The 18,606-nt window shown below is 40.3% G+C and overlaps 1 protein-coding gene across 1 annotated transcript in view; it reads right to left on the bottom strand.

The window, feature by feature from the left end:
• Window positions 1-17,710, bottom strand: part of USH2A (usherin) — a 766,975-nt gene extending 749,265 nt beyond the window's left edge. Inside the window, exons 1-2 of the mRNA XM_061626123.1 lie at window positions 17,226-17,710; window positions 11,075-11,240 (exon numbers count right to left, since the gene is read on the bottom strand). Of these exons, the coding sequence (XP_061482107.1) occupies window positions 11,075-11,240; window positions 17,226-17,710 (651 nt within the window). The remainder of the gene's footprint in view (window positions 1-11,074; window positions 11,241-17,225) is intronic.
• Between the last annotated feature and the right edge of the window lie 896 nt (window positions 17,711-18,606).

The raw sequence follows: 18,606 nt of genomic DNA, 5'->3' as shown, positions 1-18,606 counted from the left end.
AAATTTAACCTCACACAGTGAAATCAGAAAGAAACCAGAATGTGGTCTGCCTCTAAACGTGCCTTAGCTATTCCAGATAATTTAAGAGGTTCTTTCTGATCACCTTGGAAAAGCCTTTAATGCCAACCTGTACCATGTAGGAGGGCATTTCAAATATAACAACAGAAGTACATCTTTGTCTTAGGCCTCTGACAAGTTCCAAAACTCCAGTTCAAAAACTCACTGCTGCTGCTGTGACTGCTATCTATTAAATGCTGCAATTTGGCATGTTGAGCTCTTTGGAAGGAAGGGCAGGATATTTAGTAAATAAAATTTAGCACCAGTCTTGAGCTAATTGCTGCACAAACATACAAAAGGCAGTTGCAAAAGTGTCTGGCAAAAAAAATTAAATAAGCAGGAGGAATTGTTTGTGTTGTGGTGTAAATTTGTATATTTGTTAAGCACAGAATAACAGCGGTCTGAAATTCATGTGTGCCAATAACAAAACAGGAATTGCGCTTGCCTCACTTCCAACAGTATGTTCAGCAACACAAACAAAAAACAAGTTTTAAGCACACAATATAAATTTTGGCCATTTCAAACATCATAAACATTGCTTGCCAAAATGTTAAATAGAAAATAGGGAGGTCTGATAATAAGGAGAGGATAGTACACTTGCACAATTAGTAGTTACATAGAATTTTGTCAGGTGGAGAAACTGATTGGTTCCCCATCGGAAAGGGTGTGAGACAGGGGTGTGTTTTATCACCTTATGTGCAGAACATATACAGAAAGCGGGATTGGACCAAGGTGAAGAAGATGTGAAACTTGGAGGGAGAAATATCAATAATTTAAGATATGCAGATGATGCCATACTACTAGCAGAAACCAGCAATGATTTGAAATGAATGCTGATGAAAGTTAAAGAGGAAAGCACAAAAGCAGGACTACAGCTGAACATTAAAAAGACTAAAGTAACGACAACAGAAGATTTATGTAACTTTACAGTTGACAATGAGGACATTGAACTTGTCAAGGATTATCAATACCTTGGCACAGTCATTAACCAAAATGGAGACAATAGACAAGAAATTAGAAGAAGGCTAGGACTGGGGAGGACAACTATGAGAGAAGTAGAAAAGGTCCTCAAATGCAAAGATGTGTCGCTGAACACCAAAGTCAGGATCATTCAGACCATGGTATTCCCAATCTCCATGTATGGATGTGAAAGTTGGACAGTGAAAAAAGTGGATAAGAGAAAAATCAACTCATTTGAAATATAGTGTTGGAGGAGAGCTTTGCAGATACCATGGACTGCAAAAAAGACAAATAATTGGGTGTTAGAACTAACTAAACCAGAACTATCACTAGAAGCTAAAATGATGAAACTGAGGTTATCATACTTTGGACACATCATGAGAAGACATGATTCACTAGAAAAGACCATAATGCTGGGAAAAACAGTAGAAAAAGAGGAAGGCCAAACAAGAGATCGATTGATTCCATAAAGGAAGCCACAGATCTGAACATGGTAGTTCACAACAAATGCTATTGAAGGTTGCTGATTCATAGGGTTGCCATAAGTCGTAATCGACCTGGAGGCATATACCACACACAAAGAAATATATAATGAAAGTACAACAAATACAGTTAATGAATCAAAACAATATAAAATCACAAAATACTAATCAATCCTACTGGATAAACGTTAGGCACATCAATTAACCCTGAGGCCAGAAACAGAAAGACCATCAATCAAGCCATCACTATATCTCACCTAGGGTGTACAAATTCCCTGCCCTCCTCTTACAGGCTCTCATCTTGGGGAAAAAGTCCAATATGGCTCAGGATCCCAATATTTTTCACAGTGCCTCTCCCATTATGACCCTACCCAGACCCTTCAGTCCATTTGAGGGCCTCATCCAGATGCCCCCTGTGAGGAAAGTTCAAAGAGTGGAGAAAAGTGAGAGGCCCTTTTCAGTTGATTCTGGAATGATCTTCCCACAGAGGTCTACCTGGCACAATCATTAACATCTCTTCTCCCAGGCATTAGATGGATTATGATCAGTGTTTGCTGCTGAAGTTTTATTGTTTTACAGGACCTGTTTATTGAACATTGTAATGGTTTTATTGTATTCTTTTTGTTTTTCTGCTATGCTTTTGGCTCTTAATTTTTTTGCCCATTTATTTATTATTTGATTTATATCCTGCCCTTTTTCCCAGCAGGAGCACAGGGTGGCATTGCTTAGAGACTCTTCTGTAGTAGGAGGTTAAATAAGTCCAATTCATTAATTAATATTAATATAAATCCAATTAAGTTCAATGGTATTCCCAGGTAAGTGCATATAGCACTGCAGCCTTACAAAGAACCAATGAATGCAAACTGACTAATCAATGATAAAATTCAGGAGATCAAAATAACGAGAAATTGGATATAGGTGCCTTGATCAGAGCCTGTGAACCTAAGGGATGCTGCTCTTGCTTTACTTTTATTTTCTGTTCTTAAAATGGGGAGGTAAATGTTTTGCTCAGTCTATTTACGGTTGTCTTTTCCTTGGCATTGACCATAAAATATATAGTACCTAAAAACATTCAAGGAAAATTTTAAAAAAAGATTTCATAAATTGGAAAGGACAAGTTTTCTCTTTATAGTCGAACAGTTATGATGTAAAGCGGTGTCATTAAATCATGAGTACTTTAACCTTTTCTTGAAAGAACTGGAAGATTTAAAGATTTATAAAGAAATTTTGCCTAAACTAGGAAGTGACTCACATTTTGACATGCATTGAAATGATAATGCTGATTTCAACAGGCACTCTAAGAGCATTTTGCTCCCAGGAGAGTAATTCAGTGCTGGTTACCTCTTTGCATTTCGAATTTAAACTTTGTTTCTAAGCCTTTTAATGTGCTGCTGTCTGCCAAAACATGGCAGAGTTACACAGATATGATTGGGCAAAATAAGGCTAGTAAAAATATGATTTAATCATCACAGAACCTGAATTTGCAACAAACATTCCTAGCTGGCAGATTCTCTAGACACCAACCCCTTGCCACTTTTGGCATCTGTGGATATCAAACCATAACATTCCTAACTTTTTTAAAAAATTCCTATTTCCTGTATTCATTTAGAGATAGAAAATATGATCAAGCATACTAAGAAAGCTAGATTACAGCCTGTGCTATACAGCAGTCATATCTGAGATATGAAATTGAGGAAGCATCCAAACTAGGAAATGTGGTAGTAATGGGTGACTTCAACTACCCAGACATAGACTGGCCGCATATGTGTTCCAGTCATGACAAAGAAGCAAAGTTTCTAGATATTCTAAATGACTATTCCCTAGACCAGTTGGTCATGGAACCGACCAGAGGGATGGCAACCCTGGACTTAATCCTCAGTGGGGACCGGGACCTGGTGCGAGATGTAAGTGTTGTTGAACCGATTGGGAGCAGTGACCACAGTGCTATTAAATTAAACATACATGTAACTGGCCAATTGCCAAGAAAATCCAACACGGTCACATTTGACTTCAAAAGAGGAAACTTCACAAAAATGAGGGGATTGGTAAAAAGAAAGCTGAAAAACAAAGTCCAGAGGGTCACATCACTCGAAAATGCTTGGAAGTTGTTTAAAAACACTATATTAGAAGCTCAACTGGAGTGCATACCGCAGATCAGAAAAGGTACCGCCAGGGCCAAGAAGATGCCAGCATGGTTAACGAGCAAAGTCAAGGAAGCTCTTAGAGGCAAAAAGTCTTCCTTCAAAAAATGGAAGTCTTGTCCGAATGAAGAAAATAAAAAAGAACACAAACTCTGGCAAAAGAAATGCAAGAAGACAATAAGGGATGCTAAAAAAGAATTTGAGGAGCACATTGCTAAGAACATAAAAACCAACAACAAAAAATTCTATAAATACATTCAAAGTAGGAGACCATCTAGGGAGGTGATTGGACCCTTGGATGATAAGGGAGTCAAAGGTGTACTAAAGAACGATAAGGAGATTGCAGAGAAGCTAAATGAATTCTTTGCATCTGTCTTCACAGTGGAAGATATAGGGCAGTTCCCTGAACCTGAACTAACATTTGCAGGAAGGGATTCTGAGGAACTGAGACAAATAGTGGTAACGAGAGAGGAAGTTCTAAGCTTAATGGACAATATAAAAACTGACAAATCACCGGGCCTGGATGGCATCCACCCGAGAGTTCTCAAAGAACTCAAATGTGAAATTGCTGATCTGCTAACTAAAATATGTAACTTGATGCTTGGGTCCTCCTCCGTGCCTGAGGACTGGAAAGTGGCAAATGTAATGCCAATCTTCAAAAAGGGATCCAGAGGGGATCCCGGAAATTACAGGCCAGTTAGCTTAACTTCTGTCCCTGGAAAACTGGTAGAAAGTATTATGAAAGCTAGATTAACTAAGCACATAGAAGAACAAGCCTTGCTGAAGCAGAGCCAGCATGGCTTCTGCAAGGGAAAGTCCTGTCTCAGTAACCTATTAGAATTCTTTGAGAGTGTCAACAAGCATATAGATAGAGGTGATCCAGTGGACATAGTGTACTTAGACTTTCAAAAAGCGTTTGACAAGGTACCTCACCAAAGGCTTCTGAGGAAGCTTAGCAGTCATGGAATAAGAGGAGAGGTCCTCTTGTGGATATTGGTTAAGAAGCAGAAAGCAGAGAGTAGGAATAAACGGACAGTTCTCCCAATGGAGGGCTGTAGAAAGTGGAGTCCCTCAAGGATCGGTATTGGGACCTGTACTTTTCAACTTGTTCATTAATGACCTAGAATTAGGAGTGAGCAGTGAAGTGGCCAAGTTTGCTGATGACACTAAATTGTTCAGGGTTGTTAAAACAAAAAGGGATTGCGAAGAGCTCCAAAAAGACCTCTCCAAACTGAGTGAATGGGCAGAAAAATGGCAAATGCAATTCAATATAAACAAGTGTAAAATTATGCATATTGGAGCAAAAAATCTTAATTTCACATATACGCTCATGGGGTCTGAACTGGCGGTGACTGACCAGGAGAGAGACCTCGGGGTTGTAGTGGACAGCACGATGAAAATGTCAACCCAGTGTGCGGCAGCTGTGAAAAAGGCAAATTCCATGCTAGGGATAATTAGGAAAGGTATTGAAAATAAAACAGCCGATATCATAATGCCGTTGTATAAATCTATGGTGCGGCCACATTTGGAATACTGTGTACAGTTCTGGTCACCTCATCTCAAAAAGGATATTATAGAGTTGGAAAAGGTTCAGAAGAGGGCAACCAGAATGATCAAGGGGATGGAGCGACTCCCTTACGAGGAAAGGTTGCAGCATTTGGGGCTTTTTAGTTTAGAGAAAAGGCGGGTCAGAGGAGACATGATAGAAGTGTATAAAATTATGCATGGCATTGAGAAAGTGGATAGAGAAAAGTTCTTCTCCCTCTCTCATAATACTAGAACTCGTGGACATTCAAAGAAGCTGAATGTTGGAAGATTCAGGACAGACAAAAGGAAGTACTTCTTTACTCAGCGCATAGTTAAACTGTGGAATTTGCTCCCACAAGATGCAGTAATGGCCACCAGCTTGGATGGCTTTAAAAGAAGATTAGACAAATTCATGGAGGACAGGGCTATCAATGGCTACTAGCCGTGATGGCTGTGCTCTGCCACCCTAGTTAGAGGCAGCATGCTTCTGAAAACCAGTTGCTGGAAGCCTCAGGAGGGGAGAGTGTTCTTGCACTCGGGTCCTGCTTGTGGGCTTCCCCCAGGCACCTGGTTGGCCACTGTGAGAACAGGATGCTGGACTAGATGGGCCACTGGCCTGATCCAGCAGGCTCTTCTTATGTTCTTATGTTCTTACATACTACCTGCAATATCTTATCTGTGGCAGGTGATATACCTGCTATATCCTACCTGTTACCCTTTCACCTAACTGTTTCTTCAGGCATGGTTTTATCAGCTGCCCTAGAGCCTTTGGTCCATAGCCTAGTCCAAAAGGCCAATAAAATAACATACAGTAGAGTTGCTGTGTGTTGTGTTTGCATGGTACCTGAACAATGTTAAGCTATGAAAAGGTAGAAGCTGATCAAAGTTGAGTTGAATTTCCTGTCAACAAAGAGGGACAGGACATCTTTCAGATTTGACGTTGGATGGTTGGTATGGGCAAATATGATGTACAGCCTTATCTGAGAAACTGACTCACCCTATTAGATTGAGTAAAGGCCACCCAAACCAGGGGCTTTTACCAGAGTTTGGTTCCCTTTTCTTTCATATATTTACGAGTCAGTAGAAAATGTGCCACCACCAGCCTCTCAGATGAGCTTTTGGAATGACTCTATACAAGTACAACCTCAACCCAACTTGACAACTTCCCCCTGAACCCTTTCTCTTCTTTCTTCTGTTTCCTTCTATTTTATGAATGACAATGATGGATTGGATCCAATCTAACTTGCATGTTTGGTGTTTATTTGGTTTTGTTTTCACCACTGTTACTACTTATCAGTGGCTTTGTAATGCTCAAAAATCTCAGTTAAAATAATTTAAAAAAACAAAAACACAAAGTGGGATAGGAAGTGTTTGACTGCATCCTGACAATTCTTGTAAGATAGTGACAACCTAAAAATGTTGCTCTTTCCACTGTATTGAGTAACAGCTGTCACACAAATGTCTTTCCAACAGCATCCAATAATAAAGGTCTTACTATTAGTACAGAAAGCCCTAAGCAACCTGGAGCCAGTGTACTTAACAGATCGCCTTATTCCTTATATCTCTGCCTGATCTTTTTGATCTGTCACTGAAGACTGTCCTCAACAAGAAACTACATTTAGTGTGGTGGCATCAGAATTACAGAACTCTCTACCTAAAGAAATCAAGCTAACACTGTCTGTAATTAATTTAGGCACCAACTTAACACTTAATTATTTCAGCAACCCTTCTATGGAAATGATTAACTGTTTCTATAACCTTATCAGATGAACCATTCTGTTTCTTCTTTCTGCACTGATTTCATTGTTAGTTGTTCTGATTTTAATTGAGTTTTTTGTACACTATATATGTTTTGCACATGAATAAAATAAATACTCCAGTTCTGGTGCTGGGAACCCAGTGTGGGCTTTGCCAGCCACTGCACTAATTCTAAAAAGGTGAGAAAAGCCCAACTGTTGACTTGCCAGTTATTGTAGTGAAACCCAGGAACACAAAACTTTGGCTAGCTCCATGTTTTTTTCCACAGAAATAATCTCCCACTGTGAGAGGCTTTATTCTATCATAATATATGAATATCCTTTATACTAAGTTGGACCATTGGTCTATTAAGCTCAGTCTTCTCTGCTCTGACTGTTAGTGGCTCTCTAGAGTCTCAGAAAGAGTTTTGTCCAAGCACCGTTACCAGAGGTCTTTTAAAAAAAAGGTGCTCCCAGGGATTGAACCTGGCACCTTATGCATGCAAAACATTTGGCCTATTGCTGAGCTACGGCCCCCTCCTATCTCATATTCAAGATATGGGATTTGTATTCATAACTTCATGGGAATAGTCCTCATGGCAGTGGCCAGTCCAAGCCACTGAGCCCCAGAGCCTGAGTCAAATGTGTGGATCAAGTTTGAGATGTCATCTACAGCAGCCATTCCATCAGGATATGAGAAAGGGAAAGAGATGGGACCACAGGATCTCTCCACCAGCTGTGTTGAAAGACCAGCACCTTTTGACTCCTTCTCTCTTGAAAACTTTCCATTCCAGCTGTTCAAAATAATGCCTGGAGTTTGCTTTTTACCCTTTCTCCCTTCATATTTTCCTTTTGTGTTGTGGCTTTTAGAGTTCAAACCTGAGGGCAGAGATTTTCATATTGTTGGCATTTGTAAGCTACTCTGGAAGGGTTTTTTAGCTGAAGCATAGGATTAAAAATGCTTTAAACAAATGAACAAACAAGTATGATCTGTACAATTTGGAAATTCCAAACATTTCATGGTAGGCCTCATTGCAACCTCTTTAAAATCAGGATTGGCATAGAAGACATTGCCTCGCATCCTCATCAATCCCATCATAAAAGAAGAGCTGGGGCAAGGAGAGAAAAAAAATATTTAAGAAAATGTGACCTCCATTTCACTGCAAAATCCCAGCCTTTAGCAGCTTCTGAGTCCACTACAAAATGTGGCTCACAGTAATAGCATAAATGTAACATCTACTGGGTGTAAAGTTCATTAGTCTGGTCTTAAGGTCACTGCTTTAATCCAACAGCCAAAAATTTTATTCACACCAATTTGCTGTTATATCAAGAAGAAGAAGAAAAGAACTGAGGGGGGGAAATCATAAAAAGGTGGAAATGGATTTATCTAGAAACAATAAAAAACAATTCTAGATAAAAGAAAATTGCTGCACACAATTGCTGCAAATGTTAACAAAGGGGTTACGTCTTTCTGAGTATACATGAAATGAAATGTAGCCTATTGTTCAGAATAGGGGTCACCAATGCAGTGCCCGTGAGTGCCAGCATGCCCACCAGAACCTCCTATGGCATCCACAATAGATCTCAGTACTGTTTACCGAGGCCTTTTGTGGATGCCTCAAAAATTCACAATGCATGAGCCTATTTGCTCCTCCTGCTCAGTTGCTGTTTGCACTGGGTTGACATCTCCTACATACCTCCACACCAGTCATATGTTATGCCACAACCCATGGCAGCCATTTTGTGAATGGCATCCACATCACCTTCTCAAACTTTCAAATGTGCCCACTGGCCCAAAAGCTTTGCCAACTGCTGTATTACTGTCTCCCCCTCTCCCCCACAAGAACTCTGTTGAATCAGCCCAAAGGCCGATTTAGTTCAGTATCCTGTTCTCACAGTGGCTAACCAGATACATATGGAAAGCCAACAAACAGGACCTGACTGTAACAGCACTCTCCCCAATTCTATTCAGCGGCATACTGGAGGTGGTACACAATATTAGAGGCAATACACAGTCATCCTGATTTGTAGCATTGATATTCTTATCTTATCCGTTTAGACACCCTTTTAAAGCCACCCAACTTGATTGTCATTATTATACCTTGTGATAGCAAATACCATCATTTTTAACTATGAGTTGAATGGAGGAGGACCTCTTTTTGTCTATTTTTTGTCTGTTCTGAATGGTCCAACTTTCAGCTTCATTGGAGTATTATGAGGAAGAAAAACTTCTCTAGAGCCACTTTCTCCACGCCATGCATAATCTTATAAACCTCTTTTTTGTATACCCTTACTCACATCTTTTTTCTGAACTAAGAAGTCCCAGATACTGTAACCATTCCTCACAGAGGAGTTGTTCCAGTCCCATGACAATTTTTGTTACCCTTTTCTGAATATTTTTTAGCTCTACTATATCCTTTTGGGGGGGAGGTGACCAGAACAGAATTCAATACTCCCAAGTGTGGTCACACCACAGATTTGTATAATGGCATTATTATCAGAGCTTGGAAGTAACTAGTTACAAGTAAATAATTATTTGTAATTCATTACTTTTTTGAGTAACGAGTGGGTAATTCCTTTACATTTTGATTGTAATAGAACTAAGAGTATTTTACTACTTTTGTGGAGTAATTGTAATGTTTCCAGAATTACTTTTGGGCATTACTTGGGGGGGGAGCAGGGGAAGTCTTCTGCTCCTCTGATTTGTGGATGAAAATCATGTGCCTCAAACTGGGCTTCTGTGCAGTGTTGCTCTTTCCTCATGCTCTGTGGACGGGTAGGAGGCGACATGGGAGGAGAATGAGACTGGGTGAAGTGGAGAAAACGATTATTTAAAAAAACGGATAGTGGTGGTGAAGAATGGAGTGGAAGGAAAAAGGATCCGGAGGTCAAGAACACAGATAAAGGAGGAGAAGGAGGCAGCAGCAGAATGGAGATAAAGAACTGTGGAGGTGAAAGATGACAACGCTCGCATGTGTGTGTGAATACTGTGTTTGCACTTGGCACACAAAGTGGCCTCCACCACCCTCTCTGGCTACTGTGCTGCATTTGCAGTATTTTTACTTTTTTGCATCTCAGGGGAAAATGTTTGCTTGAGTGAGTGTCCCTTAGTTGGTGGCAGGGCAGGGTCTGAGAGGTGGTTAAGTGAAAGAGATTATGCTGACTGGCAGGGGGGGTTACACTTGATTTGATGTGCAAAGATCTGAGTACAGTAGGGCGCCAGTCATATAGCGGGTTACGTTCTGGACCCCCTCTGTAAAGCGAAAACCACTGTAAAGTGGAACCCATTGAATAGAATGGCGCACGATGCCTGAAAACTGCCGTAAAAGCGGAACAAGCGCCGTATGAGTGGGGCTTTAGTCTAATTGTGTCTAATTGAGACCACTGTATTAGCGAATTGCTGTAAAGCAAAGAGCCGTAAAGCGGGGCCCTACTGTAGTGGCTTCAGCCTTCTCCCCACCTCCCTTACCAGCAGAGAGACCACCATTGCTATCTTATGAATAAAAATAATTATTCTACTACCTCTGTATGTGTTTGTTTATTTTTTAATGTTGTTTTAGGCTACTTAGATGTGCAGCAGCCAAGGCCAGCACCTTGTAGGTGTTTTTTTTAAAGTAACTGAAATGTAATTGTAGTGATTACTTTGGGAGGAAAAGTAAAGTAATCAGTTACTTTCAGAGCAATTGTAATTGTAATGGTAATTACTACTTTTTGGGGCCACGCACCTGTAACTGTAATTTATTACTTTTTAAAAGTAATCTTCCAAGCTCTGATTATTATATTGGCAGTTTTATTTTAATTTCCCCTCCTAATGATTCCTAACATGTAATTTGCTTGTGGGCCCGGAGGCTTCAGCTGGTGCAAAATGCAACAGTGTGACTGCTCACTGAGGCAGGGTATGGGTAACATGTCACCCTGTTGCTGAAAGAATTGCAGTGGCTGCAAACCTTCAAAACCTTTTTTGAAAATCGAACCCATCTCTCCATATGTTTATTGACACTTTAAAAAATCCCACTAACCTTTTAGGACTTACGCTTGTGGAAGCATATTTACCAGTATTTACCAATATATTCTAACTTGCATTGCACCACTTTGGTGTTTGTTCAGATATGCTGCTCTGATACAATTCAAGACTTTACCCATGCTAAATGTGTGTTTTTATTTCACTCACCTGCACACTAAGATGATTCCATTCTTTCACAAGAATTCTCCCCAATGTCATTACTTTTATCGGAGGCTGCAGCCCATTTACAGCGCGATAGTAAAACATGGTCTCTTTCTCAGAGATTGTAAGTTTGAACACAGTCTGCCCGTCAACTGCTTTCTCCACCACACACCTTTGAAAACAATAAAGAAGAAAAGTTAAAGGTCAGCTTCCAGAAGAGAAGACAGGTCATATTATACAGCAACAGGAACAAGAGAGAAAAGTGATGAGGCATTTTGTAGGCATATATCTTTCATTTTGAAATTCATTTGATAGAGGTTTCATTTCAGATAGCAAATATTAAAAGGATCATTTGGGGCAAGTAGGGAGCATGTGGTACCCATGCAGGTCACCATAATTCACTACCAAGTGTAGGTTTGGGTTACACCATGAATGTTTCTTCAATATCTTGCATTTTTATGCATGCATAGAACTTGACAGGATCTTGTACATGCATAGTTTATACCTGAAAGATCATCTTACCCTTTATATACCCAGTTGATCACTGCACTCTGCCTCTTGCAGATACCATTTTATCAGGAGGCCCATTCCGTACAACAGAGGAAGTGGACGTTTTGTGTTGTGGCACCAACACTTTGGAATTCCCTCCCCTTAAATATTAGACAGGCACCATCTCTGTTACCTTTTCAGCACCTATTGAAGACCTTCCTCTTTCAACAAGCCTTTTAAGTAGAGACCTTATCCCAGACTGTGTCTGTGCTGGAATTGCTTTCTAAAGCTGTTTTTAAAGCTGTTTTTTAAAATGTTTTTAAAGATGTTTTGTTTTAATATGTTTTAAAGTCTTTTGTTTTAAAGATGTTTTAAAGTGCTTTTAGTGTTTTTGTTTGCTGCCCTGGACTCCTTCTGGGAAAAAGAGAGGGATATAAATTTAATAAATAAATAAATAATAGTTTATGGGAAATGCATGAAGTAAAAACAGGTCATTGCACCTGTTTTGATTGTGCAGTCTTAATCATGAAAACCCACTGAAGAGTAATTCTATTCTCACCCTACTTTACTGAGTAGAATGCCCTACTAAGGGTCAATCTAGACATTATGTTAAATGTGTCTTTGTATCACCTTGGGGGGGTGTATGTGATCATTATCACAGTAGGTGGAGAGAGGGAATTTAAACTTTTCCTCCTGTGCTGCAGCCCTAGGGAAAATGCACTGCCTAGACTAAACTATGTATTACCTTGACTTGGTTCCTTTGCATTTTGGATAAAATATGCTAGTTCTGGACCAACTTGAATAAACTATCAACAGCCTGTCCTATGCCAGGGTTGCAGTGGGGAAAAGATCCCCTAGCACATTATTTGAGCTAAGTAACTCCATTTGAGTTATTTGTGATCTGGAAATGCTTATTCCCTGAACATGGAGAAGTAGTCTGCAGACATGTTTAAATATGTTCTGAGCAAGTGTGGTAACATGTTCCACACAGCCCTGTCCTCCAGCACCTCGCTGCTGCTCCCCAACCTTAGGATCTCTCACTTTGGGCAGTTGCTTCACTTTGTGTAATGGCGGGCACTGGCACTAAATTTAATTGGATTCAGTCAAATAAGTATGCTTACAGCAGCATTCTTTGGTTGATAAATAATAATATAATCTATTTTATGCATAATCACGTTCTGATAATCAGGCAATCATTAACAGCAGTTGAAAATACTACAAACCTTATATACAACACTATGTATATAGTGTTCCTAGTTTTCTGAAAAGTACTGTTGCATTAGTTCAAAGATCTAAGCCACAATATAGCAAAAATGGCTTAGCAATAGCTGCACCTAAGTTGAACCTGAGTCCTATCCCATTGTTTTCAACTGGATATAGTCATAACTAAGACTACTGACAGATCTGTCACTAGGTCACTTCCCTTCCTATAAGATAAATAGAGTTTGACCATTACTCTTTCAGTAATGATTTTGATCCCATCAATATTTGTCAGCAGAATTTTTAAAGCTCAACATGCAGTCTGCAAGTTTACTAAAAATGCATTTCTTAACATATTGCCAATTCTGTTTGCATGTAAACACATTAGTTTTCTGTTAACAAATATTTGACAGAAGACAAAGCCAAGTAGGAAAATATTTAGGAACTGGATTTACCAAGATCCTGGATAAACAATAATTGGATAATCTAGGGTTTATTAATTTTGCTTATCTAAAAACAAACTTCCCCATATGTGGACCCTCACAGGTGTAATGACTTTAGAAATGGAAATGACCTTGAAGTATAGCACTTTAAAATCTTTTTTTTTAAGTGTAGTTTGCAAGTTATTTAACACCAGGTTTGTTTCTTTAAATGGCATAATTGCATCAGTTCTTTTTAGGAATTGTATTTGCTTTTGTGTGAGATATAGCTGCTCTTCTGGAAGTTACTTCTTTTTGGAAAATGGTGTGTGCTACCTTAATCATTCTTACTAAAGGGCGGGGCAACAAATACATTAAAGAAATAATGTACCATATGGGAGAAGATGTTCTGCCATGTGTCTGTTGCCAATCGAGACTGAAAGGGCAATGTTTCCTGTTGACCAGCTTCTGCTATTGTGAACCATCAGGTTCTAGTGAATCAATGGATGGATGCAGGGGAAATTGGAGAGGCGGCTCTGGAATCATTTCAGTCTTTCAGTATTTTTTATAGGATATGTAGTCTGTACTATTGCTGTTGTTAATATTTATGTAAAGACATTGGGAGAAGCTAGACATGCTGATGACACACATCTCTCTTTTTTCCCACCAATCTAAGACAGACACTCTTAGTACCGCTGAGTCCCTAGCAGCCATGGTTGTATATAATATACCTATGTTATATTTTTGTAAGCATTCACAAGTAGCGTGACACTTGCAGGTGAAGTGGTGAATGAGCCTGTGGTGGCAGCAAGACCTAGGGTGGTGGCAGCTGTGGTGGCAGGCAAGGCCTGGAGCAGTGGCTGAGGCTGCTGTGGCAGTGGGCAAGGTCCATGGCAGTGACTGTGGTGTCATGCAAGGCCTGGAGCAGAGGCCCAGGGCAGTGATGGCAGGCCTGCAGCAGCAGTGAAGCCTACAACTGCAGTGAGGCCCAGGGCTTGGCCTCACCAGGTGGGTGGGAGGTTGGCCAGAGGAGGGGAGGAGCCCCCTGGGGTGGTAGGAGGGGGAGAATGGGAAAGGGAATTCTGGTGGTCCCTCGGGTATGGGGGAAGGGGGAGGGGAGTTCTGGCAGCCCCTGGGGTGGGGGTAGAAGGGGAGAGGAGTTCTGGTGGCCCCTGGAGTGGTGGTGTGGTGAATAGAAAGGGGAGGGGAGTTTTGGCAGCCTCTGGGGTGAGGGGAGAAGGGGAGGGGCATTCTGGCAGCCCCTGGGGTAGGTGGGAGGAGAAGGGGGAGGGGAGTTCTAGTGACATGTGAGGGGAACAGGGGAAAGCTTCAGTGAACTGTGGGGACAGGGGAGCTTTGGTGACCTGGAAAGAAGGGGGGTTGGCCATAGTAGGGCCCCTAGTAACAATATCAAAAAGGAATATAGATACTGTGTAAGGGATTATTCTTTAGGTCTCCAGTATATTGGATTGAAAGGCAAGATGCATGGGAGATGCATATATGTCAGCTACTCAGTCCTATTCATGCACATTCTCTTCTCCTCTAGCAAGGTACTACTTTAAGTATTTGTTTTCTCTTATTTTTAATCAGCCCCCCCGCCCCTTACTTTACTGCTGCATTTGTGTGTTTGTGTATTGATATTTATTCATTTTCAATAGTTTTTTTTCCTCGTGGCTTTAGTTTGCTTGTTCAAAGTTTTATCCTTCTCTTTTCGGTTTTAGGATACCTGTGATTTCATTATGTTAAACTCTTTATTCTTAATATTTTTATTAAAGCTTTCTCCCCTGCTGCCTCTAGGTCTGGTACTTTCTCTTCACTCAGTGAAGGCTGCTTGTCTCTTAAGTAAGCTTCCAGTTGTGTTCTCATTGCCATCCTACCATTACCTACATATCTAGAGGCACCTCTCTCATGTCACTCATTTTCCGATTGATTACCCACAAAGCACTAGGGGAGGTTAAGCAATTTCTATTTTACCCACCCCAGAATTGAAAAGTCTGTCCTTACAAGAACCACCACTACACTATTGTTCTGAAAGGTGGCAGATTTTATCCACTCTGAAGCAGCAGCCCTGTCTTCAAATTGCATCTAATTCTGGCAGAAAATTGAAAGTTAGAACGTTTCTTTTTTTAAAAAGTTTGTAAAGGTTCCCTGCATGAAAACCATGGATGGATATGCCTGCAATTTGGCAAGTTTAATCCACTCTGGAGGGGATCCTTTGTCTGCAGATTTCATCTGCTTCTGTGAAATATTTTTTTAAAGTTCCAGTGTGATGTAGTGGTTAAGGTGTTGGACTACGACCTGGAAGACCAGGGTTCGAATCCCCACACAGCCATGAAGTTCACTGGGTGACCTTGGGCCAGTCATTGCCTCTCAGCCTCAGAGGAAGACAATGGTAAACCACCTCTGAATACTTACCATGAAAACCCTATTCATAGGGTCACCATAAGTTGGAATCGACTTGAAGGCAATCCATTTCCATAGCCATTGTTAGATTCCCTGTTATAGTCTACTGGGTGGGGTGGAGGGTGCAGAGCTTTAGATTTAACAGATCTGATTTGGACTCAAACAACAGATGAAATTGGAAAGACACCAAGCAGATCCAAAACAAGTCAGGTTGCCTCCTAATGTTACAGATACGTGGTTGATGCACATCCCTAGTAGATATAGCATAGCAGTAGCATGTACCATTGCCAGTGTAACACACATTACATGTTACATAGTAAAGAAATGAGCCTCTTGAGGAAATATATAGCATCATAGGGGAGAAGTAATGGATATGACTCACGAAGATCCCATCCATTTTGGCTACAATAAACCCAACTATATTGATTCCTTACATGCCTAGCATCCCTACACTTTTATAATGGGATTGCAATCGACAAGGAGCATAACAAGCCTTTCCTTACATTGCTGCACCCAAAAAGTGACATTGGGTGTGTGTACAAATTTTATATTTAGATGAATGTAATCTCCAAGCTACGTGTTTAGAAATATCTTTCAGAATAGTCCCTCACTTCAGAATGCAATACTGGGAGGAAGGAATCACATGGTTGAATACTTTCCCAAGTTAAAAACTCTGTACACAGGGATTAAGTACAAAAGAAAAAATGCTAGGCTAGAACACCTGTTATCTTAACTTTCCACAGACAAAATATTTTTGCCATGGAGAAGCCATCAACCATGTGATCCCCAAATGCAGTCTGAAGTGGTAATCTGGCTGGCCTGTACCAAATTATTTTCATCATAATCATTATCATCACTGTTTGTTTATTTATCATAATACCAAAAAATGATCTTATGGTGACTTACAACAAATAAAGGCAATTCTGTATTAAATCCCACAACAGCAGCAAGATCACCATAAAATATCCCAACAGCAAAAACCAGTAGCCAAAAAGTTAAAAACCTGAGAGAAAAGGAACGTCTTTGCCTGGTGCCAAAAAGATGATAGCACTGGCACCAGGTGGATCTCCCTGAGGAGAGCACTCCATAGTGGGGGTGTCATGACTGAAAAGGCTCTCTCTTTTATGGCTGCCCTCTGTACTTTTGCCAGAGAGGACATTTGAAGGAGGCCCTCCTTTGATGATCTCAAAGTCCAGGTAGGCTCATAATGGAAAAGGTGTTCCCAAAGGTATTGGGGTCCCAAGCCATGTAAGGCTTTATAGGTCAAAACCAGCACTTTGAATTTTGCCTGAAAACATATTGAAAGCCAGCACAGCTGGACTAGAATTGGTGTAATATGTAATATGTTCAGACTAAGTGGTCCCTGTCAACATTTTGGCCACAGAATTCTGCACCAGTTGCAGTTTCTGGACTGTCTTCAAAGGCAGCCCCACATATAGTATATTGCAATAATCTAACCTTAAGGTTACCAGAGCACAGACAATTACAGCTAGATTATCCACACCCAAAAGGTAATTTTACATCGCTACAAAATCAATGTGTATAGGATCAGGGTGCCACATCCATTTTATGTACTTCTGAACAGTAGCTTTGTCTGCCACTATGACTGATTTTACAGATCAAGTCAACATCTGCCAGCTACTTACATTACACCTTCTTTCTCAGGTTTCAACCACACCATCAAAGTAAATGAAGTTCCATGCTTCTGAGTATGGGGAATGAAAAAGCAACCTTTTAGGTTATGAAAAATAAAGCTTGATGAGTTGCTGAACAGTCCAGGATGCAAATCATTATTGTCTCGTGTGATGCATACACCCTCACCTTCTGAGAGTATGTCAGTATAGGAAGCAGCTGACGATCCATATGGACACTCCTGAATGCAAAATTGCTGGGTACAGGAATGAATACTTTCGATGTTGACAGAACTTTGACAAAAAGCACTCCGGTATGGCAGCCCACAGGTAGCCTGGGTTGGCACAATGGAAATGTTTTTGAAAGCACCCACATTTTCAAGTCTTGGGAAGTATCCCTGAGAGCTGGCCAGGGGTAAGGATGTATAATGAGCCATGATGAATGTTTCAATGGCATGAAACAGGAAACCACAGTGCAAGGGAAGAGCCAGGCAAATCATGTTTATAGGAAGGTCTCTTCTTCATAAGGTACTCCTAAATAAGTAATGATGACTACATCAGTGGCAATGCTCTTGGGTAGCCTGGTTTAGAGATTATGCAGCATTTCATCTTAATTTGAAATCCTTGGGGGCGCTGAGCTTCTGATGACTAGTGGCATACACTTAGGAAGTGGTAGCACCTGAAAGCCAACACAAAAATAATGTTTAATGGAAATTGGTGCTTTGTACATGATAGTGCAAATACCTAAAGCCAGACTGACCTACATCTGCTAGAGAGGGGAGACACCAGTTGCAATAGAAAACCTATTTTATCACTGTAATGGCATACGAATATGATTCTCTCTTGTCTGAGCTTCTTATCTGCCAAATTTAAAGAACCCCACATAAATGATGTTGCATACTAACTATGAGGAAAATACATACCTGGCTATAAGGAAGAATTAAAATCACGAAGTAACTTGTACAGAAAAATGTATATATGAAACATGACGTACGTGATATGGAAATTTTAAAAACTGATTTTGGCACAACTATCTGAAACTCCAAATTCTGCAATACACAGGAAAAATATATTTTATGTCAGCCACTGAGCTTTCTATAGAACTACATAGAACTACAGCTTAACTGTTGTATCTTTGAAGTGCACAAACCCTTAAGTCACGCAGTGCCAACAACTGCACTCATGCACATTGTGGCAGGCAAAAAACAAAAACAAAGCCCTAACACAAAAAGTTATTTAAACACGACATTTAGATATTCTGAGGTTGAATGCACATACATACAACTTTTAAGTTTGCAAAGCACTTTGTGTCTTACCCCAATTGTCCATTTCACGCAGCTCCTTTTAGCTCTCAGCAAAGCTGATTAAAAACATATCACCATCTGTCCTGCGTGAC

Source organism: Rhineura floridana, chromosome 4, assembly GCF_030035675.1.
Source record: "Rhineura floridana isolate rRhiFlo1 chromosome 4, rRhiFlo1.hap2, whole genome shotgun sequence".
NCBI lineage: Eukaryota > Metazoa > Chordata > Lepidosauria > Squamata > Rhineuridae > Rhineura > Rhineura floridana.
Note: the sequence above shows the minus strand (reverse complement) of the source record. Positions and strands in the feature narration are given on the sequence as shown.